This window comes from Oncorhynchus clarkii, chromosome 2 (assembly GCF_045791955.1).
Source record: "Oncorhynchus clarkii lewisi isolate Uvic-CL-2024 chromosome 2, UVic_Ocla_1.0, whole genome shotgun sequence".
Lineage (NCBI taxonomy): Eukaryota > Metazoa > Chordata > Actinopteri > Salmoniformes > Salmonidae > Oncorhynchus > Oncorhynchus clarkii.
In genome coordinates this window covers 62,157,391-62,180,775 of record NC_092148.1, presented here as the reverse complement: position 1 = coordinate 62,180,775, position 23,385 = coordinate 62,157,391, and the positions used below count along the sequence as shown (strand labels likewise).

The window sequence follows — 23,385 nt, the reverse complement described above, 5'->3', positions numbered from 1 at the left end:
ATCTGCAGACGTTAGTTGGTTCTTCTTCCCCTTCAATGGCTAATTATGGCATTTTTATGAATGTTTTTGTGTCTCCAGAATGTGTCGGACATGTGGTTAATGGTGAAGCAGATGACAGACGTGCTGCTGGTCCCAGCCAAAGACACACTGAAGAGCCGCACGGCCTTGGACATGCAGATGGCTTTCGTCACGCAGGCCCTGCAGTTCCTGCAGAACAGGTCGGAGGAGGAGGAGGAGGAGGACAGAACCATTAAATTAGAATGAACACTCCCTTAATGTATTATAAAACTACACTTGTGTAGTTACCCCCCCCCCCCCCCCCCCCCCCCCCCCCCCCCACTAACGTTTCTCTTTGTGTTTCCACTACGGTAGCTATAAGAACTACACCATGGTGACGGTGTTTGGGAACCTGCACCAGGCCCAGCTAGGAGGAGTCCCTGGCACCTATCAGCTGGTGCGCAGCTTCCTCAACATCAAACTGCCAGGGCCTCTGCCAGGCATGCAGGTATTGTACTGCCCCCACACTGCAGCACATCCTGCTAGAGACGACATCAGCGCTGTGCACAGCCTTACATAGAACTGTATTATTCAAGATGGTGTTTTTACTAAGTGTAGTGTAGATCCGTGTAGTGCTCCCGAGTGTCGCAACAGTCTAAGGCACTGCATCTCAGTGCTAGAGGTGTCACTACAGACCCTGGTTCGATTCCAGGCTGTATCACACCCGACCGTGATTGGGAGTCCCATAGGGTGGCGCACAATTGGCCCAGCTTCGTCTGGGATAGGGCTTGGCCGGGATAGGCCGTCATTGTAAATAAGAATTTGTTCTTAACTGACTTAACTAGTTAAATAAAAAACGATACTCACAGCTAAACTCAGCCGTGTGTGTTATAACAGGATGGTGAGGTGGAGGGTCACCCAGTCTGGGCTCTGATCTACTACTGCCTGCGCTGTGGGGACCTGGGGGCTGCCATGCAGGTGGTGAACCGGGCTCAGCACCAGGTGGGAGACTTCAAGACCTGGTTCCAGGAGTACATGAACAGCCCTGACAGACGGTAGGAACCTCACACATACTGTGTACCTCCACTGTGTGTAGTCATCTGGTCTAGGTTCTCTGTTTCACTTTCTCCTGCAACTTGAAGTGCTGTAACACCATGGCTCAGAACACCAAACCACCAGTGTGATTTGCTTTTCTCATATGAATAGAAACTAATCTGCTTAGTACTCCTCTCTCCAACTCTTTGTCTCTCTGTCTTAAGCTCTGTCTGACCTATGCTGTGTCCTCTCCTCAGCCTGGCCCCCGCCACAGAGAACAAGCTGCGTCTCCACTACCGCAGAGTGCTGAGGAACTGTGCTGACCCCTACAAGAGGGCCGTCTACTGCCTCATCGGGAAGTGTGACATCGCAGACAACCATGGAGAGGTGGCCGACAAGACCGAGGACTACCTGTGGCTTAAGGTGCTGTCTGAATACCAGTCTGTAGCATATATGTTAATATTACCAGTGTTCATGATACATAGTGCCTTAAACACAGCAATACTCAATTTACATTTTAGTCATTTAGCAGATGGTCTTATGCAGTGACTTAAAGGAACAATTAGAGTTAAGTGCCTTGCTCAAGGGCACCTCGACAGATTTGTCACCTAGTTGGCTCTGTAATTTGAACCAGCAACCTTTCAATTGCTGGCCCAACGCTCTTAACTGCTGCACTACCGCCCAGTTAGGGAGGATCAGGTAAAATAGGTTTGCCTCTTGTCAATACTCCCTGACATTAATGTAGACCTGTTCTGCCCACCCTGCCCACAGCTCAACCAGGTGTGCTTCGATGACGACGGCAGCAGTGCTCCTCAGGATAGACTGACATTGGCCCAGCTACAGAAACAGCTTCTAGAGGACTACGGTGAGTTCAGAACACTGCAGGATACATGACAGCCAGACTACTGAAGTGAAAATAGACCTGGATACTAATTATGTTCTAAGAGAGAATACTGGCTAGGACTGGAAGACTCTTAGGGTTGGGCGGTATTCAGATTTTAGTACTTTCATACCGTTCCTGTACCGTACTGGGGTATACAATATTACCAGCAGTGCATACGAGCACTATTTCTTTCCAAACGTTAAAATATGTATTTGATTTATTTTGACGCACATAACAAATTAGGCAGAAGGGGTCTTGATCCAGGAGGGGATTGTTTGTCTCTGCTGTAACCAAGAAGCTTGATCTTACAAGCTAGCCTCTTAGCTATCAAGTTAGCAAACCATACCTGCGTAGCTGGAGCCCTGAGATGGAGATACATTATGAGGCACATTTTAGATAGGTATAAGCAGGGGCATCGTAGTATTGAAAATCATATTGTCTGTATTTCAAAATACCTCGATAGACGGTATACCGTCCAAGCCTCGACTTTTAAAGTAGAGTTGTGTAATGGCACCACTTCTCAGTCCCCCCTGGGATCTGATCTGTTCGGATAAAGAAGTGCTTCATTGTTCACTCTTAAAGCTTAAACTTTTCTTTAGTTTTATCCCACAGAGGGAGGCAAAGCTCTCCCACCTGGAGGATGAGTCATGGCTTGTTATCTCTCTCATTTTAACACAGTGTATTAAAAGGTGACTGTGACTCATAGATAAGCCTGCTGCCTTTCAAAATGGCTGAGGTATTCATGTTTTCTTCCTACTCAGTTGAACATGAGCTTCACTGAGAGGTATTAATGCAAGTTGATGTGGAATAGTTTGTTTGAAAATGTTTTAAAATTTGTAATACTGAGCAACTACAGGTGACTGCCAAAATAAAGGAAACCCCAACATACAGTGTCATAAGAGGGCATTGGGCCACCACGAGCCAGAACTGCTTCAATGGACCGTGGTATAGATTCTCCCAGTGTCTGGAACTTTGTTGGAGGGATGCGACACCATTCTTCCACGAGAAATTCTATAATTTGGTGTTTTGTTGATGGTGGTGGAAAACGCTGTCTCAAGCACCGCACCGGAGTCTTTCAATTGGGTTGAGATCTGGTGACTGAGAAGGCCATGGCATATGGTTTACATCTTTTTCATCCTCATCAAACCATTCAATGACCGTCGTGCCCTGTGGATAGGGGCATTGTCATCCCATGGAGGCATAGCAATGGTAGCCAAAATAATGGCCTGCCCAGCATTTTTATACATGACCCTAAGCAATGATGCAATGTTATTTGCTTAATATACCTGCTTTCAATATACTTTTTATCCCTCATTTATGAAAGTGATTAAGTTGTTTTGGCAGTAAATTGCTGACTTTATCTATATTGAATTAGCATGTTCTATATTCCATTTTCTTGTTGTGAATGTGATCCTAATGATTTAGAGTTTATTTATGTTCCTTTCCAATCTGCAGGAGAGTCCCACTTCTCGGCCAGCCAACAGCCGTTCCTGTACTTCCAGGTGCTGTTCCTCACGGCCCAGTTTGAGGCTGCTGTGGCCTTCCTGTTCCGGGTGGAGCGTCTACGCAGTCATGCAGTTCACGTGGCTCTGGTTCTCTACGAGCTACGGCTGCTGCTCAAGTCATCAGGGCAGAGCGCACAACTGTGTACGTCCTGTCAGGATACCTACCTGTCTGACTTTTCTCTACATTGACAATCAGTCATGTTCTACAAAGGATGTCTTAGTTCGCAGATATTGGAAGGAGACTTGACTTACTGTTGCATGAAGTATGTGGTTTTGTTCATTAGGGATGCAATGCTTGATTCCTTTTTAAAAAGGGGCTTAATTTCTAGGTAAACATCATTGTAGTTTTGAAGCCGATACGTGAATGTTTTCTATCTTTCAGTGAGTCAGGAAGCTGGGGACCCCCCTATGGTGCGTCGGCTCAACTTCATCCGGCTGCTCATGCTCTACACGCGCAAGTTTGAGTCCACAGACCCCCGGGAGGCTCTACAGTACTTCTACTTCCTACGGTACGTTACGCTACGTTGGGGCCATCCTCCTAACAGATGCTGTTCTCAGGTGAGGGAACCTCTTCTCTCCACCAGTCCACTGAATGTGAATAGGACTTGGAGGCATGGCTGTAGACTTCCTACGTACCGTTAAGCTTAGTCATGGGGGGAGTCGATACAGCTGTACCTGCGCCAAAACTCCCAGTATTTTTCATCCTAAAGCTTGTTCTCCCTCTTCTTTTTAAATAGGGTGCCAACTTGTTATCAGCACTTATTTCCATGACTGATCAAAGCCTTGTTTTCTCATGCTCTCTCTTGTCTTGCAGATATATGGTTAGCAATATGTTTGGAACCTCAAATTGCAGTAATATCAAAATATGTAATCACAATGCATATGAATAACCCAGTGGGCCATGAATGGTAGAGGCTTTCACACATGCCTTTGGTTGGTTTTTACTCTTTCTATTCAGGTTCATTTTGATGAGAGCCTTCAGACCTCTATCATTATTTACAAGTTGTCATGTGCATATAATCATTCAGTTTGTTAATAAAATATGTGAATGTGTATCCTCTCTTCCTTTTGGACACAGGAATGAAAAAAACAACCAAGGAGAGAACATGTTCATGTGCTGTGTTAGCGAGCTGGTGATTGAGAGTCGAGAGTTTGACATGCTTCTAGGAAGACTGGAAAAAGATGGCAGCAGAAAGGTAATGGTCACGCCTTCATTTTCAATTTTGTTAATTATTATTTAACTCCGTTAAATATGATCCCTTTCGTGAAAGCATTTGTGGTCCTGATGATTTTTCCATTGTGCTCGTGGAACCCCAGAACATTTCTATTCAGGCTGTTCAAAGAGCTGATTGTGAGTTGTGCTTCTCCCCCAGCCTGGAGTGATTGATAAATTTGCCGGAGACACTCGAGCCATTATCACAAAAGTGGCGCTGGAGGCTGAGAACAAGGGCCTGTTTGAGGAAGCAGTAAGACTGTATGAGCTGGCCAAGGTGAGCAGGGCTCTGGGAAAGGTTGAGGTCAAGCTGTGCCAGTGGGTTTACTCTAGGTGGAGGTACAGGCTGTGTAGTGGAAGAGTAGGAAATAATGAAATGTCACCTCACATTCCTCTGTTTTTCTCCTCTGATCTTTAGAATCCAGACAAGGTCTTAGAGCTGATGAACAGGCTGCTAAGTCCTGTTATCGCCCAAGTCAGCGCTGCCCAGTCCAACAAGGAGAGACTGAAGAACACTGCTGTTGCCATCGCTGAGCGGTACTATCCTTGCCATCTACTCTCACTCACATACTTACTGTGCATCATTTACATTCTGCATTGCCACTGAAATTAGATCATGTTTGATGTTGCATCATATAGGCTTACTGAAAGCAATTGTTAAAAAGACGAGTGGACCTCATCAAAAGTGGACCATTTAGGCCCAGTTCTAACTTTAGTGTCTGGTCTTGTTTTCTGACTCAGGTACCGGACCCAGGGTGTTGCTGGAGAGAAGTCTGCAGACAGCACCTTCTACCTGCTGCTGGACCTCATGACCTTCTTTGATGAGTACCATGCTGGAAACATAGACCGGGCCTACGATGTGAGTCTTATCACCCAGGGCTTCCTGCCTGATGGCTTGCAATGCTGTTTATTCAGATGGCATTGAGAAGCTTTATGAAAGCCTCCTCTCCTCTTAGATGTTAAGTCCCCTATTTGGAGACTGGTTCCGAATAACATTTTGGTGTACAAAGCTCTCTGTGAATGTCATAGGGTCCGTGTCTTACAGTGCCAGAAATCCCCATCTCTCTGCTCTCTGCTCCCACTCTCCCAGCAGAGCTGACTTGAAGTGTCAGGTTTCAGACCCCACATTTACATAGGGAGTGACGTGTCACATTTTCTTGCCCATCCAGACAAGGAACAATTTCCTGTGTCTGGGAAACTCACATCTGTGCTTGAGATAACGCACATGAAACGGGATAATTTAGTGGATGCAACAGTAGTATATTGTCAGCCGGATTTAGAGCTCTCAACATGAAAATATACTAAATAATTGTGTATAATTAAACTAAGACCACTTTATCTTGGTCACAGACGGACGAAATCACTTTGTACTTGAAGTTGTAAGAAGTCTGCACACATTTGAATGGTGTCTCTGCGCCTCTTAGTGGACATTTAAGAGAAAATTCTTTCTGCAGTTATGAAATAGTTCCAATTTTGTACTGCCTGAAAAGGTTTGATCATATTTATTTTACAGTTATAAGAAATTCTAAAATCTTATAGTAAATTGTTTATCATTTTATTGTAACTATTTTAACATTTTAACATTTCTGTAATTTCAAGCCTTATTGCCCCACTTTTTTGAATGGAAAACAATTATATATGATTTTTCATATTTTATTTGATAAAATATTGATTTTGGCATTTACAACTAAAGCCCATAGAAACGCATTGCATAACACATTCATAAATGGCAAAAAGGCCAGTCAAAAAATGTATCTGTCCTAAATCTAGAGGATGTTTTCAAAAAATATATATATATATATATACATATTTATCCCCTTTTTTGGGGTAAGCATAAAGCTACCTTCATACTTCCATTTGTTTTTAAAAACGGTACCGGTTACCTTCAGACGAGTCCCTTGACACTTGTGGGGGTTGTAGACCAAAACGGAGAACGCCAATGTGAGAGTCTCCCCTTTCCATAATAGTTTTTAGGGCAAACCATTCGGACCCTACGAACGTTTTCCTGAAAAGGCTGATTTTCGGCATGTCTCATGGTCTGACAAACACCGTTCGTTCTACCTCTGCCACCTTTCACTGCAGATGCTGAAGTTCGACAGTGGTGGATTGAGACGTATCCAATGCAAAAAAAATCTCTAGTTTTAAACTGACGGATTTTGATGGGAATTTTTTGGTATGTAACTTCGATTGAAGCACCGACTCTAGGAGATAAAGAAAAGTCACCCTTTTTCAATGTTATATCGTTTTTGTGTGTTTAGATGCACAAAAACGATATAACGTTTAAAAAGGGTAAATCTTTAACTGTCCCTAACTCCTCCCCTCCAACTCTCTCTTTGTCTCTCTGTCAGGTGATGGAGAGACTGAAGCTGGTCCCTCTGAGTCAAGACAGTGTGGAGGAAAGGGTTGCTGCATTTCGCAATTTCAGTGATGAGGTGAGATATTATAAGTAGGTGTGTCCAAACTTTTGACTGGTACTGTGTATATATGTACACAAGCAATCAATCAAATGTATTTATAAAGCCCTTCTTAAGCCCTTCTTAAGCACCTCAGGATTAAATGTCAGTTGGCTTTTCATAGCCGATCATTCAGAGTATCTCTACCGCTCTTGCTGTCTCTAGAGAGTTGAAAACAGCAGGTCTGGGACAGGTACCACGTCCGGTGAACAGGTCAGGGTTCCATAGCCGCAGGCAGAACAGTTGAAACTTGGAGCAGCAGCACGGCCAGGTGGACTGAGGACAGCAAGGAGTCATCAGGCCAGGTAGTCCTGAGGCATGGTCCTAGGGCTCAGGTCCTCCGAGAGAGAGAGAGAGAGAAAGAAAGAAAAAGACAAATAGAGAGAGAGAGAGAAAGAAAGAAAAAGACAAATAGAGAGAGACTTAGAGAGAGCATACTTAAATACACACAGGACACCGGATAAGACAGGATAAATACTCCAGATATAACAGACTGACCCTAGCCCCCCCGACACATAAACCACTGCAGCATAAATACTGGAGGCTGAGACAGGAGGGATCAGGAGACACTGTGGCCCCGTCCGACGATACCGCCGGACAGGGCCAACCAGGCAGGATATAACCCCACCCACTTTGCCAAAACACAGCCCCTACACAACTAGAGGGACATCTTCAACCACAGGAGAAAGCCCATCCTGAGACAAGGCCGAGTATAGCCCACAAAGATCTCCACCACGGCACAACCCAAGGGGGGCACCAACCCGGACAGGAAGATCACGTCAGTGACTCAACCCACTCAAGTGACGCACCCCTCCTAGGGATGGCATGGAAGAGTACCAGTAAGCCAGTGTCTCAACCCCTGTAATAGGGTTAGACGCAGAGAATCCCAGTGGAGAGAGGGGAACCGGCCAGGCAGAGGCGGCAAGGGTGGTTCGTTGCTCCAGTGCCTCTCCGTTCACCTTCACACTCCTGGGACAGACTAGACTCAATCATAGGACCTACTGAAGAGATGTCTTCAATAAAGACATAAAGGTTGAGACCGAGTCTGTGTCTCTCACATGGCTAGGCAGAGCATTCCATAAAAATGGAGCTCTATAGGAGAAAGCACTGCCCCCAGCTGTTTACTTAGAAATTATAGGGACAGGAAGGAGGTCTGAGTCTTGTAACCGTAGTGTACGTGTAGGTATGTACGGCAGGACCAAATCGGAAAGATAAGTAGGAGCAAGCCCATGTAATGTTTGTAGGTTAGCAGTAAAACCTTAATCAGCCCTTGCCTTAACAGGAAGCCTTTGTAGAGAGGCTAGCACTGGAGTAATATGATCAAATTTGTTGGTTCTAGTCAAGATTCTAGCAGCCGTGTTTAGCACTAACTGAAGTTTATTTAGTGCTTTATCCGGGTAGCCGGAAAGTAGAGCATTGCAGTAGTCTAATCTAGAAGTGACAAAAGCATGGATTAATTTTTCTGCATAATTTTTGGACAGAAAGTTTCTGATTTTTGCAATGTTACGTAGATAGAAAAAAGCTGTCCTTGAAACAGTCTTGATATGTTCATCAATAGAGAGATCAGGGTCCAGAGTAACGCCGAGGTCCTTCAGCTTTATTTGAGTCGAATGTACAACCATCAAGATTAATTGTCAGATTCAACAGAAGATATCTTTGTACCTTGGGACCTAGAACAAGCATCTCTGTTTTGTCCGAGTTTAAAAGTAGAACATTTGCCGCCATCCACTTTCGAAACGCAGGCTTCCAGGGAGGGAAATTTTGGGGCTTCACCATGTTTCATCAAAATGTACAGCTGTGTGTCATCCGCTTTGCAGTGAAAGTTAACATTATGTTTCCGAATGACATCACCAAGAAGTAAAATATATAGTGAAAACAATAGTGGTCCTAAAACGTAGCCTTGATGAACACCAAAATGTACAGTTGATTTGTCAGAGGACAAACCACCAACAGAGACAAACTGATATCTTTCTGATAGATAAGATCTAAACTAGGCCAGAACTTGTCCGTGTAGACCAATTTGAGTTTCCAATCTCTCCAAAAGAATGTGGTGATCGATGGTATCAAAAGCAGCACTAAGGTCTAGGAGCACGAGGACAGATGCAGAGCCTCGGTCTGACGCCATTAAAAGGTATTTTACCACCATCACAAGTGCAGTCTGTGCAATGATGGGGTCTAAAACCAGATTGAAGCGTTTCGTATACATTGTCTTCAGGAAGGGTGTGACTTGCTGTGCAACAGCTTTTTCATTTTTTTTGAGAGGAATGTGAGATTCGATATAAGCCGATAGTTTTTTAATATTTTCTGGGTCAGTTTGGCTTTTTCTAGAGGCTTTATTACTGCCACTTTTAGTGAGTTTGGTACACACCCAGTGGATAGAGAGCCGTTTATTATGTTCAACATAGGATGGCCAAGCACAGGAAGCAGCTCTTTCAGTAGTTTAGTTGGAATAGTGTCCAGTATGCAGCTTGAAGGTTTAGAGACCATGATTATTTTCATCATTGTGTCAAGAGATATAGTACTAAAACACTTGAGTATCTCCCTTGATCCTAGGTCCCAGTAGAGTTGTGCAGACTCAGGACAACTGAGCTTTGGAGGAATACGCAGATTTAAAGAGTCCGTAATTTGCTTTCTAATGATCTTTTTGATCTTTTCCCCAGAGGTTCATGAATTTATCACTGCTGAAGTGAAAGCCATCCTCTCTTGGGGAATTCTGCTTTTTAGTTAGCTTTGCGACAGTATCAAAAATACATTTGGTATTGTTCTTATTTTCCTCAATTAAGTTGGAAAAATAGGTTGATCGAGCAGCAGTGAGGGCTCTTCGATATTGCATGGTACTGTCTTTCGAAGCTAGTTAGAAGACTTCCAGTTTGGTGGAGCTCCATTTCTGTTCCAATTTTCTGGAAGCTTGCTTCAGAGCTCAGGTATTTTCTGTATACCAAGGAGCTAGTTTCTTATGACAAATCTTTTTAGTTTTTAGGGGTGCAGCTGCATCTAGGGTATTGCGCAAGGTTAAATTGAGTTCCTCCGTTAGGTGGTTAACTGATTTTTGTACTCTGACGTCCTTGGGTAGGTAGAGGGAGTCTGGAAGGGCATCTAGGAATCTTTGGGTTGTCCGAGAATTTATAGCACGACATTTGATGATCCTTGGTTGGGGTCTGAGCAGATTATTTGTTGCAATTGCAAACGTAATAAAATGGTGGTCCGATAGTCCAGGATTATGAGGAAAAACATTAAAATCCACAACATTTATTCCACGGGACAAAACTAGGTCCAGATTATGACTGTGGCAGTGAGTAGGTCTGGAGACATGTTGGACAAAACCCACTGAGTCGATGATGGCTCCGAAAGCCTTTTGGAGTGGGTCTGTGGACTTGTCCATGTGAATATTAAAGTCACCAAAAATTTGAATATTCTATCTGCCATGACTACACGGTCCGATAGGAACTCCGTAAGGAACGCTGTATATGGCCCAGGAGGCCTGTAAACAGTAGCTATACAAGTGATTGAGTAGGCTGCATAGATTTCATGACTAGAATCTCAAAAGACTTGATTTTGTTGTTGTTTTTGTAAATTGAAATTAGCTATCGTAAATGTTGGCAGCACTTCCGCTACTACTGGTAAAAAAATTTAACACCTACTCATTCAAGGGTTTTTCTTTCAGCCATGCTGGTTAAGTGTGCCTTGAATTATAAATTAATCACAGACGGTGTCACCAGCAAAGCACCATCACACCACCTCCATGCTTCACGGTGGGAACCACACATGCAGAGATCATCTGTTCACCTACTCTGCGTCTCACAAAGACACGGCGGTTGAAATCAGAAATCTCAAATTTGGACAGATTTCCGCTGGTCTAATGTCCATTGCTCGTGTTTCTTGGCCCAAGCAAGTCTCTTCTTATTATTGGTGTCATTTAGTAGTGGTTTCTTTGCAGCAATGTGTCTGTTACTTGAACTCTGTGAAGCATTTATTTGGCCTGCATTTTAGCTGGTAACTCTAATGAACTTATCCTCTGCAGCAGAGGTAACTCTGGGTCTTCCATTCCCGTGTCAGTCCTCATGAGAGACAGTCTCACCATTGTGCTTGATGGTTTTTGCGACTGCACTTTCAAAGTTCTTGAAATGTTCCGTATTGACTGACCTTCATGTCTTAAAGTAATGATGGAATGTCGTTTCTCTTTGCTTATTTGAGCTGTTCTTGTAATAATATGGACTTGGTCTTTTACCAAATAGGGCTATCTTCTGTATACCACCCCTACCTTGTCACAACACAACTGATTGGCTCAAACTCATTAAGAAGGAAAGAAATTCCACAAATGAACTTTTAACAAGGCACACCTGTTAATTGAAATGAATTCTAGGTGACTACCTAGATTAAGCTGGTTGAGAGAATGCCAAGAGTGTGCTGTCATCAAGGCAAAGGTGGCTATTTGAAGAACCTCAACTATAAAATATATTTTGATTTGTTTAACACTTTTTTTGGTTACTTCAAATCTGTGTTATTTCATAGTTTTGATGTCTTAACTATTATTCTACAATGTAGAAAATAGTTTTTTTTAAAGTGTAAATGTAATCTTCTCTTGTCCTTTTTTTTCTACTGTCTCTGTCTTATTCTCAATTGCATCTTCTTCCAGGTCAGGCATAATCTGTCGGAGGTACTCCTGGCCACCATGAATATCCTGTTCACGCAGTGCAAGCGGCTGAAGGGGGCCGCAGCAGGAACCCCTGGTCGACCACAGAGGTCCATGGAGGACAGAGACTCGGTGAGGAGATGGCCATGGGATAGAACCTGAGGAACTTTCTCAAGACTTTTGGGGGCTGTGCATTGTGATGAACTGGGCAGTAAAGACATGCCTCTGCTCCATTATGTGATATTTCATAGTATAATGAGTAATGTGCTGTCTTGTTTTTATCTGTTTTGACACATGATTGATTTCTCTGTCAGCTCTAAGATGTCTTTTCTGTGTGTCAACAGCAGCTGCGCAGCCAAGCCCGTGCACTGATCACGTTTGCTGGGATTATCCCGTACCGCATGGCAGGCGACACCAATGCCCGGCTGGTGCAGATGGAGGTCCTGATGAACTGACCCCAGAATACTTTCAAGCCCCAGCCATACCCACCCTTTTCATCAACTGTCAGATTTTGTTTTGCTTCGTCCCCATTTTATGTTTCTTTGTCCTTATTTGTTGCTCCATATTTGTATTTTTTTCAAAAATTAAATAAAATGTCAGTTAAATTTAATTTCTTACGCTTTCATTTCATTTGATTAATTTGCATTTAGTATTTCAGTTTGCTTGTTTATTTTATTATTATGCATCATGATCATCTATACAAGTATTATTGGTTTGAGTCCTACCTGGATTTAAAGAAAGCTGAAGGAAGTACTGTTAGAATCATTTGGAATTATTGATTTTAAAATCAATTGTGCCCTTTGATATTATTATATGGTAAAATGCATATTTTAAGATTTTGGCAATTAAGACCTTTTTTCTACTTTCCCAGAGTCAGATGAACTCTTGCTGCTAAAACTGCACACTGAGACATAAAAATGGTACCCATGAGTTAATCTGACTCTTGGTAAATAGAAAGAATTGCTTAATTGCCAGGATCTCCAACTATTCCTCAGACATGGCCTGCCTATAGTCATAGAAGCAACAGGAAATTGGGAATCATATTGAACTAGCCATAATCCAGTGGTCCAGGAAGAACTAAATATTGCAAAAAGTTTTGTCATCACCAGAAGATGTGTGTTCTACATTGAATCCACCTCGGCAGTCGATAAAAATGTCATTTGGAAAAACCATTGATTTTATAAAGGTAGCATGTCAAACTGAAACCGGCAGCTAATACGATTTTGTGGGTGCTAGAACGACAATTCAGCACCCACTGTGTAATCTGTAAATTGGTCAAACTGCACACCCACACATACAAAATTGTATCCCTGCTGGTGGTTATAAGGAATTGATGATGATATATGATGATGATATACCAATCTTTGCTACTAGTTATACCTGACTGATTTGCTTAGAAAGGTCTGTTTCTTTGGATAACATCTCCCCTTTTTATGACTACACTATCAGCAGCTGAAGAAATACTACTCTTGAGTAGGTGAGAGGAACTGTATTGAAAGTACATTGTGATGGGCCCTATCATGTATGACACTGCTACACTTATTGGCAGATGGTTAGAAGGGAAGGAAATGCCCTGAGAGAACACAGATGGGAGTCTGCTTGGATGCACTAGATTGCCGAGAAGCCTTTCCTCTCAAACTGATTCCATTGTCACCACAGGGGACTTGTCTTCATTATGGAGAGAACCAAATTGACTGTGCGGGCTCTTTTAATGCAGTTTTTTAACTTCACTCACAGCCCTTATCATGAGTTCTGCAGACAATGCCCTTGCTACGCACCACATCTGCTCTGGTGAAGATCAGTCTGGAGCTCTGTGGAAAAGACATGGACCGTCTGCCAAGGTGGATCCACTCTCAGGTGTGTGTGCTGCAGCTGGTGTTGTGAATCAGGCCGATGCCACACACCTGCTATAACCCGGCTATTTCACAACACCAGGGTGGCACTGCACCACTGCCAACGAGATGCCAATGGGCAAGCAACAGAAGCAGCTTTGAGGAGCCGAAGAGTTCCTACGGTTCACCTGATGAAATGTCTGCTGTTATTTTAAATTCAATGTCGTGTAAAAGCATTTGATTAAACGTTTTTTCATGATATTGTGAGTTTTTACTTAATTTATTTAATAATGGAGGACAATTGTGCCCCAAGGAGGTAAATAAACTAATTTATTTGTATTCCAGGAGGAAATGCTTTGTTAAAAAGTTATATTTTCCGGATATACAGTAAGTAATAAAACAAAGTTTCATTTTGGCCCAAATGCAGTCAGGGGGATCAACAGTTTTGAAAAGTAAGGCTTCTTTACCAAGAATTGTCTGCAGGGTCAGCGGTTTAATGGAAACTCAATGAAAGGGAACACATACTGCTGCTGGCACAACATGGTTGCTCAGCTGAGACTGTAACAGTCATTTACCATGCTGTTTTACACAACATGACCAACTGATACCAAGGTCATCCTTTAACTGAGGCAGTGAAGTGGTAAACACACACCAAAACATTCCAAGCATGACTGTTTTGGGGATGGCTTTTACATAGCAAGAATGAGGTCACCTGAAAGTTATTCCTTAGTGGCAACTTTATCAAGATATAAGTATTCAATTATTGTATACTGTTTGGTTTAATACTGAATGGCTGGCCAAAGGAGAAGACAGGGATTGTTTAAATTTAGGTTTTTAAGGTGATGGAGCTGTCTCCCAAACTTGTTGCCTTTCCATGTATTCAATATAAATATTTTCAATTTCTCCCATCCTTGGGAGGCCCCTTTAAATCAATATGGAATAAGAGGAAGGTTAACAGTTGCTCCTCAGAGGCAATACCTTATGGAGAAGGGTTTACCTCTTCTATCTTTGTGACTTTCTGCCAAGGTTATCTTGCCTTAGATCACAAGTTAATCTATGTAATAAGGAGGTTCACAAGCCCTCGGGGGTTAGTTATAAATACAAATTGCTCTCATGGAGTTCCAAATAGGTTTAGTGAACTGAACATTCACTTATCTCAACATGGCCAAAGGCACTTCCTGCCTTTTTCAAGACATATAAAGCCCTCCATGCCACCATTTGTTTCCTATTACATGAAAACTTTGGTCTTCCACTCCAAATGGAAGAAGTACCAGCAGCACCAAATGAGGGGATAAGCCTCTCTGCTCTTAGAAGCCAGTTCTCCGTGAATGGGGAAGAAGGACCCAAGTATGGCTTTGATGGCAGCAGATATCACTACGGCGATGGGACCAGCGTGGCTTCTCGGAACTCCTCACAGATCCTCACAGGTTACGACACTCTGGATGTTGGCCCAAATTATGACTTCTATGCGAACACAAATGCCCTAGGGAGGGTGCGTCGATCAAGACCATCCCTCTTTCAGCTTCACTCCAACATTGAAGTAAGTTCGACACATTTGGCCTCTAGGCAACACACCTGCAATATGTCAGGCCTTCTATAGTGTTTTTTTTTATATTGCAAATTGTACAGACTGATAGACAGTATGGTTACATCCCTATTTCCCCACCACCACCCCTAAGGAGGATTCCTGTCCCCCTCCTCTGTATGAGGAGACCAACACAGGCAGAGCACCTGGGGACAGCTCAGAAGATGATGTTGAGGAGCCTCAGTCAGAACCCACCAGGTTTGGATGGGTGAAGGGAGTCATGGTAAGACACGACAGACACAAAACAACTGAGATTCCATACAACACTATACATACTCCATTATACTGGTAGTCATGACAACATGCTAAGGAGAAGTGAATTCCCCCTAGATCCGCTGCATGCTCAACATCTGGGGGGTGATCCTGTACCTGCGGCTGCCCTGGATCACTGCGCAAGCAGGGATTGGTGGGTCAAGTGATAGGTCTCAACGCTTTTATTTTATTAAAGTGTCTATTTTTGCATTGATGGTGATTGTGTATTTCTGGGACTGTATTTGTATGGTTTACTGGATTGTATGTGATATTCCTCCTCTAAGGTTTGACCTGGGTCATCATTCTGCTGTCCTCCTGCATCACTGGCATCACGGGCCTGTCCACCTCCGCCATCGCCACCAACGGAAGGGTCAAAGGAGGTGCATTATTCCTGAAATAATACAATAATAACACAGGTTCAAGCTGGCCCTGGCCTTTTGGGGGGCCCTAAGTGATTTGGTTGGTGGGCCTCCCAGCTCATGGCAAAACATTTTAGTGGCCCCCCTCTTGATGGCGGAGAGAAACATTGAAGTTTTAAAGTTAGTTTCCTGTAATTCTACTGATTTTGCCATGAGGTGGAGAGAAATGTTTGGCGTTTTAAAGCTATTTTCCAGTAATTCTTCACATATTGCCATGATTTATGCCATGTTATCTTAAGGATTGGAGATTTTTTTAACTGAGTGAGAATGACTAACAAACCACCCCTGGAGGTCAGGGCCCCTGGAGGTCAGGGCCCCTGGGCACGTGCCCTGCATGCCCGGTCGGTATTCAGCCATGATTACTACGTTTAGATAACTGGCTAGATTAACTACCAATCTAAAAAATTGTTAGCTGACATGGCTAATTGAGTGACTGTCAGTGACTGACATAACAAGAGAAAAGTTCCTAAACCGTTTATGTTGCTTATGCTTGGGGCCGGCTCTGTACAGGCTTCTTGTACTCAAATATTTACAACACTGATCCTCTTTTGTCCCGCTTGCAGGTGGAACCTACTTCCTAATCTCTCGTAGCCTGGGGCCAGAGCTGGGAGGATCCATTGGACTCATCTTTGCCTTTGCAAATGCTGTGGCGGTTGCCATGCACACTGTGGGCTTCGCTGAGACTGTGCAAGCATTGATGCAAGTCAGTGTGTTATCTTATAGGCCTATACCCACATCACTTATAGCCAACCTCTGAGTTGGCATTCCCTTTTTAACTGTACCCTTGTTTTAATTTGTCTCCCCAACCTCCCACCTCAGGAGAGTGGTGCTAGCATAGTGGACCCCATTAATGATATTCGCATCATTGGAGTGATCACTGTCACATGTCTGCTGGCCATCTCATTGGCTGGGATGGAATGGGAGGCCAAGGTCTGTTCAAACTTCCACTAGGAGGCACTCTTTCTAAAAAACTACAGTACATGCCTTGTCACAATAGACCAGGTCTGATGTTAGAACTCAATACAGTTGTTTGATCCTGGCCATTTTTTATGAATTTGTAAAATCCATGTTTGTATTTAATTTGTTTGGGAATGATTGTTTATTGTAAGCCTCTGACTATGGTGTCTCTGGATAGATGGCATGTTATCATGTGGTGCATTGTGTTCTTTGCCAACTATACAGGCCCAGGTTCTCTTTTTCATCGTCATCTTGGTGTCCTTTGCTAATTACATAGTGGGGACCATTATTCCCGCTACACCTCAGAAGCAAGCAAAAGGCTTTTTCAGTTACCAAGGTCAGAGCTCCATGGCATTTCGACAGTGTTGTGAATTTCATATTTCATATTAGATTCCAGTTATTTTTGTTTTCCTCTATCATTAAAATAGACACACTAACTATTCTTTCCCCTCAGCGGATATATTTGCTGAAAACTTTGTACCCAGCTGGCGTGGGCCTGAAGGCAACTTCTTTGGCATGTTCTCCATCTTCTTCCCCTCAGCCACAGGGATCCTGGCAGGAGCCAACATCTCTGGGGACCTAAAGGCAGGTTCCTTACTCTCTCTCTATAAATGTCTACTGTATATTCTCCTCACTCTAGGAGAGAAGAGCTCTTTGGATGAAAGGAAGATGTTTAATTCAGATGCTTATTATAGCAAATGTTTGACTGTTGACTAGTCATTATATATTTCCCCCACTTATTTCTACACAATACAGGACCCTACAGTAGCTATTCCAAGAGGAACATTGATGGCTATATTCTGGACCACTTTATCTTATCTCATCATAGCAGCAACTATTGGTGAGTTGTACACATGCACAAAGTATCTCCTCGTGATTTCATTGGTGCTTCCTTTCTGTCAATATGTGCTGTGTATGGGCCTCTCTCTGTCCTGGTTTAGGAGCCTGTCTGGTACGAGATGCGTCTGGAATTATGAATGACACCTTGGCCATGTCTAGTGCTGATAGCTGCCAGGGTCTGGCCTGTCAATACGGCTGGGACTTCACTGACTGTATTACTAACAGAACCTGCACTTATGGCCTCAGCAACCAGTACCAGGTGACCTAATACAAATGATTGATTACCATGTTTCAATGTTCAATGCACAAGTATGGCCTTGGTGCATTGTATCTGTTTCACTTCCCCTTCTTTCTGTGGTCAGAGTATGAGTTTGGTGTCAGGGTTCGCCCCTCTGATCACTGCTGGGATATTTGGGGCCACTCTCTCCTCAGCCCTGGCCTGCCTGGTCTCTGCACCCAAAGTCTTCCAGGTAGGTTATCTTAGGGAAACACGTTTACTACAAATAAAGAGGCATTGGTGTGTTATTCTATTAGCATTATCTTGTTCTCTTCTCACTTACAGTGCCTCTGCAAAGACAACCTGTATCCAGTCATTGGTTTCTTTGGGAAGGGTAATGGAAAAAACGACGAACCAATCAGAGGCTACGTCCTGGCGTACATCATTGCTGTCTGCTTCGTTCTCATTGGTAAAGACCTGTCAAGATAGATGCAGAGTGAAAAGGAGATGTTGTTACAGTAACACAGCCCTGCCCTGTCTTCTCACCCTTCAGCTGAGCTCAACACCATCGCTCCCATCATCTCTAACTTCTTCCTGTGCTCCTACGCTCTCATCAACTTCAGCTGCTTCCATGCCTCCATCACCAACTCCCCAGGTCAGGAGCTCAACCAGGACATGGTGTCATGATCAGGACATGGTATTTCAACCAGGACATGGTATCATGACCAGGACATGGTATCTCAACCAGGACATGGTATCATGACCAGGACATGGTGTCATGACCAGGACATGGTATCATGACCAGGACATGGTGTCATGACCAGGACATGGTGTCATGACCAGGACATGGTATCATGACCAGGACATGGTATCTCGACCAGGACATGGTATCATGACCAAGACATGGTATCTCGACCAGGAAATGTTATCATGACCAGGACATGGTATCATGACCAGGACATGGTATCATGAGCATTAAAAGTCCTGCTCTGAGGTTCTAACCTAACACCTGTTGCAAAGTAAACAAATTCAGTATCTAATTGCCTAATTATATTTGCATCATATTCAGTGTGTGTGATTGACTGTGTTGCAGGCTGGCGTCCCTCCTTCAGGTTCTACAGTAAGTGGATGTCCCTGCTGGGTGCCGTGGTGTCTGTGATCATCATGTTCCTGCTCACCTGGTGGGCGGCGCTCATCGCTATTGGCATCGTCATCTTCCTGTTGGGATATGTGCTCTACAAGAGACCCTGTGAGAAAACACACACATACAAAGTTTCAAATTCATTTCCCCCATAAAATATGTAGCAGTTTTTTGGCAAGCATTGTTTTTCATTTAATATTCAGCAACTCAATCGGTTAATTGATTTATTTGTAGCTGTAAACTGGGGATCATCAGTACAAGCTGGGTCATACAACATGGCATTGTCCTACTGTGTGAGCCTGAACCAGGTGGACGATCATATCAAGAATTACAGGTCAGACCTGAACTCTCTCTGAGGACCTAATGAGAACAATGTCAGCCTTTTGTTGCTGTTCCAACTGAATAACCATTTCTCACTTTGTATGTGATTTTCTTATTCCCTTTATTCTTACCTTTCTCAGACCTCAGTGCCTGGTCCTCACTGGTCCGCCCAGTTGTCGTCCTGCATTGGTCGACTTTGTCGGAACCTTCACCAAAAATCTAAGCCTGATGATATGTGGGAATGTTGTCACTGTGAGTTATCATCTTGAATCACTGTACAGGGCTCATTAAGGGTTGCCTTATTACCCAGGGAAAGTGACCTGAGCAGTCATGCATGATGAGCCTGCTCTGAGGTTGCCCCAGTAGTCAAGTATTTTTTTACTGATAACAACCAAAATGCTAAGAATTTCAGTAGTCTGGTCTTTCTGGTTCCTCCATTGTGTGTGGGTGAAAATAGCTACTTTACATTTGATCACAATCTTCTGGCAACCAAAAAATACTCCTGACTTGACCTTCATGAATATGTTAATAATATAGCAGATGCTTTTATCCAAGTTATTTACAGTCATGCGTGGATACATTTTTAAGTAAGGGTGGCCGCAGCGGGAATCAAACTCACGACTGTTGGCGTTGCCACCACCATGCTCTACCAACAGAGCCACACAGAACACAATGTCAATTGTTGATTTTACATGGCCTATTTTTATATTCTATGTCATTAACCTCTAACTCCCTCTGTCATTATGCTGCTGTGTCAACAGGGAGGTCCTTCTCCCGCAACCTTGGACACTGCCAGTAGCAACAGTCATGTTACCTGGCTGAACAAACGGCAGATCAAATCCTTCTATCACGGTGTGGTGGCTAATGACCTGCGCACTGGGGTTAAGATGCTGCTCCAGGTGGGCCGACTGCCAAGCCTTATCTATCAGGTCCATTTCATCATGTGGTTCCGTAGGATTTACCGAATGTGTTATACTGTGTCTAACTCCAGGGTGCAGGTTTGGGTCGGATCAGGCCAAATGTCCTCTTGACGGGCTTCAAAAGGGACTGGCGTAAGGACAAACCATCCTGCATTGACAACTACATTGGAATTCTACAGTGAGTGAATCACTCAGTCAAATCAGCAAGATTAGTTCATAATGGATGTGACAGAGTAAGGATGCAGTTTAATATGTCTTTGTGCATTTGTTTCAGTGATGCGTTTGACTTGCAGTATGGAGTGTGTGTGCTGCGGATGAGGGAGGGTCTGGACGTGTTTCGGCAGGCACAAACACATGGTGAGGAACCCAACAACCAGGAAGATTTCATGTTCTTTTACAATATACCTTTATTTATCATTGTTTCCTTTTATTGCAGTTAACCCTGGGTTTGAGGCAAGCCCAGAGAGTGGTGTCAACACCTGTGTCCCCCCTGCACCCCCTGCAAATTTTTCATGTATGTATGATAATATTTAGAGTATACAGTTTGTAGTCTATGACATTCCTATTTTTCTACAGTATTGACAGAGATATTTTGTATTGGTTATAGTGGACCCTGATGCCATGGTGACTGAGCCTCAGCCTCAGCCTTCTACTGTGTTCCAGTCCCAGCAGGGGAAAAAGACCATTGATGTGTACTGGCTGTTCGATGATGGAGGTAAGATTGTTGTTCTGGATTTCATTGTGCCCTTCCACAAATCAAATAGTTTTTATAACATAGTCAGATTGATAATGTGGGGTCATAAATCATACAATGTTGTTACATGTCAAGTACCTCAGGTCAGAGAGATAACATAGGATAGAATTGTGTCATGGTCACATCAGGCAGAGGGGTCTATGTTATGTGTGAAAGGTAAATGTTAAGTCTGTTGTGTTCTTAAAGGTCTGACGCTGCTACTTCCCTACCTGCTCACACGGAAGAAGCGCTGGGCAAGGTGCAAGGTACGCGTCTTTGTGGGCGGAGACATCCAGCGAAAGGAGGAGCAAAGAAAAGAGTGAGTGTAGTGTGTTTAAGGCCATAGTGTGTGGTAGAGACATGATATCATGTTGTCCCCCTTGGCCTTTCATCCTCCTTTGAGTATAAGCATTTTGCTGCACCTGCAATAACATCTGCAAATCTGTGTATGCGACCAATAAACTTTGATTTTGATTTGAATTGTTCTACTGACCATGTCCTTGTGTCCAATTTTAGAGTCATGGACCTCATCAGCAAGTTTCGCCTTGGTTTCCATGACGTTGAGGTTCTGCCTGATATCAATGCGAGACCACAACCTGAACAGTATGGTTCCCTGTCACTCACTACATACTGTATAATTGTGTACTATTCAGAATTGTACTTTCTTATCCTTGCATAAGAGTTCAGTTGCACAGTGATTCAACACTCACAATTATTAATTGAATCTACGTCCATTCACAATGTATGCAGGGCAATGCTCTGTTGAGACCCTTTCCTCTACCTCTTTCTCTGACAGTGTGAGGAGGTTTGAGGATCTGATAGGGCCCTACAGGATTAACACAGCCCAGAAGGATGGACATGTAACAGCTGAGCAGCTGAATCAGGACTGTCCCTGGATGGTGTCTGATGAGGAGATAGAGACAAATAAGCCCAAGGTGACCATTATCTTGGTTTCATTGGTCAGGACCACTCTATTGCCAAACGTTTAAATGTAGCATAGCTAGATGTGGAACATTTGGTTATGACAGTTTCACTGTTCTCAGACAGACTGGTTACATTCCCTTCTAAATGTGTGTTTGTGCACCAGACCCTACGACAGATTCGTCTGAATGAAGTTCTTCAAGATTACTCAAGGGACGCCGCCATTATATTTGTGTACGTACTCTGTTTTTGCAAACCAGATGTTTTTATTACATTCATTGACTTGAACCCACCCCATCCAATGACAAAGCTAACACAGGTGAGAGTGATAACGGATCTATGTTCTCTCATTGACAGGACCATGCCTGTGGGAAGGAGAGGGCAATGTCCCAGTGCTCTGTACATGGCATGGCTGGAGACTTTGTCTCGTGACCTGCGCCCACCAGTCTTACTGGTGAGGGGAAACCAAGAGAATGTGCTCACCTTCTATTGTCAGTGATATCTGTTTTAACCAGGTTCAAAGAAATCACCCAATGGTCAAGGAAAATAACATTGTTATTGTCATAAATGATAATGCATTAGATGTGCTCTGGTAGAAGTCCTCTGGTTATGACATTTCACGTGTTTCATTATCATCAGTACTAGACACTTTAGCCATCTGTGAAAAATGTGATTAGATTTAACGTCATCATCATTATCATCATCATCAGTATCAGAAGCATTGTTGTCATTATCATCATTAAGCAGTAGTAAAAAAAAACATTCTTGACTGTTAAACGTGTGCTTGATGATAGAAGTTTTGAAGTGTAACACCAGTGTGTATTTTTAATTGTCTATACATTTTTATTGTGCCTATTTAATTTGGAACGTAAGCAACAAAGGTAAATGGGATAACTAGGCTTAATTGTATTGTGTACCCCCTTGAAAACATCCCAATGTCACAATCATCATTCCAGATCATTCCAGTTTGAAATTGAAATGTCCATTTGAGTCCCCTGAGAAAAACAGTAATCTTATCAAACAAAGTACGAACTGTTTTTTTCTTCAAATGGGTATAGAATACACAGAGGTGTAAAGTACTTAAGTAAAAATACTTTAAAGTACTACTTAAGTCGTTTTTTGGGTTATCTGCACTTTACTTTACTATTTATATTTTTGACAACTTTGACTTTTACTCTGCTATATTCCTAAAGAAAATCATGTACTTTTTACTCCATACATTTTCCCTGACAACCAAAAGCACTTGTTACATTTTTAAAGCTTAGCAGGACAGGAAAATCATCAAATTCACACACTTATCAAGAGAACATCCCTGGTCATCCCCACTGCATCTGATCTGGCAGACTAACTGAACACAAATACTTTGTAAATGATGTCTGAGTGTTGGAGTGTGCCCCTGGCTATCAGTAAATACAAAATAAAACAAGAATTGTGAAGTCTGGTTTGCTTAATTTAAGGAATTTTAAATTATTTCTACTTTTACTTTTGATACTTAAGTATATTTTAGCAATTACATTTACTTTTGATA

The 23,385-nt window shown here is 43.0% G+C and overlaps 2 protein-coding genes across 7 annotated transcripts in view; both read left to right on the top strand.

The window, feature by feature from the left end:
* LOC139371236 (nuclear pore complex protein Nup93) overlaps window positions 1–12,329 on the top strand; it is a 31,796-nt gene extending 19,467 nt beyond the window's left edge. For 3 of the 6 annotated variants that reach the window (XM_071111458.1, XM_071111466.1, XM_071111475.1), the window contains exons 8-21: window positions 79–218; window positions 373–505; window positions 895–1,052; window positions 1,290–1,455; window positions 1,804–1,897; window positions 3,371–3,562; window positions 3,803–3,929; window positions 4,499–4,616; window positions 4,794–4,910; window positions 5,052–5,170; window positions 5,375–5,492; window positions 6,982–7,065; window positions 11,723–11,851; window positions 12,064–12,329. In XM_071111458.1, coding sequence (XP_070967559.1) covers window positions 79–218; window positions 373–505; window positions 895–1,052; window positions 1,290–1,455; window positions 1,804–1,897; window positions 3,371–3,562; window positions 3,803–3,929; window positions 4,499–4,616; window positions 4,794–4,910; window positions 5,052–5,170; window positions 5,375–5,492; window positions 6,982–7,065; window positions 11,723–11,851; window positions 12,064–12,174 — 1,806 coding nt within the window. In that variant the 3' untranslated portion in view covers window positions 12,175–12,329. The remainder of the gene's footprint in view (window positions 1–78; window positions 219–372; window positions 506–894; window positions 1,053–1,289; window positions 1,456–1,803; window positions 1,898–3,370; window positions 3,563–3,802; window positions 3,930–4,498; window positions 4,617–4,793; window positions 4,911–5,051; window positions 5,171–5,374; window positions 5,493–6,981; window positions 7,066–11,722; window positions 11,852–12,063) is intronic. The other 3 variants (XM_071111496.1, XM_071111485.1, XM_071111506.1) reach the window with 1 other exon arrangement.
* Window positions 12,330–14,809: 2,480 nt separating this feature from the next.
* LOC139381924 (solute carrier family 12 member 3) lies at window positions 14,810–23,248 on the top strand. Its single transcript, XM_071125790.1, has 26 exons — window positions 14,810–15,091; window positions 15,231–15,359; window positions 15,467–15,542; window positions 15,673–15,768; window positions 16,371–16,510; window positions 16,627–16,737; window positions 16,990–17,101; window positions 17,219–17,349; window positions 17,521–17,605; window positions 17,706–17,863; window positions 17,967–18,074; window positions 18,167–18,290; window positions 18,375–18,476; window positions 18,915–19,070; window positions 19,197–19,296; window positions 19,424–19,535; window positions 20,045–20,182; window positions 20,275–20,381; window positions 20,478–20,560; window positions 20,640–20,717; window positions 20,811–20,918; window positions 21,144–21,255; window positions 21,453–21,539; window positions 21,733–21,871; window positions 22,024–22,091; window positions 22,215–23,248. Exons 1-26 carry the CDS (start codon window positions 14,810–14,812, stop codon window positions 22,354–22,356), a joined length of 3,084 nt encoding a protein of 1,027 aa, XP_070981891.1. The 3' UTR covers window positions 22,357–23,248.
* The last annotated feature ends 137 nt before the right edge of the window (window positions 23,249–23,385 follow it).

What these genes read in the sequence shown, in the direction of transcription:
- LOC139381924 (XM_071125790.1), top strand. Translation starts at nt 14,810, where the DNA reads ATGGAAGAAGTACCAGCAGCACCAAATGAGGGGATAAGCCTCTCTGCT. An exon ending in CTGCACCCAAAGTCTTCCAG is followed by an intron (nt 18,075 to 18,166) that starts GTAGGTTATCTT and finishes TCTCACTTACAG; the next exon opens with TGCCTCTGCAAAGACAACCT. An exon ending in TGTCTGCTTCGTTCTCATTG is followed by an intron (nt 18,291 to 18,374) that starts GTAAAGACCTGT and finishes CTCACCCTTCAG; the next exon opens with CTGAGCTCAACACCATCGCT.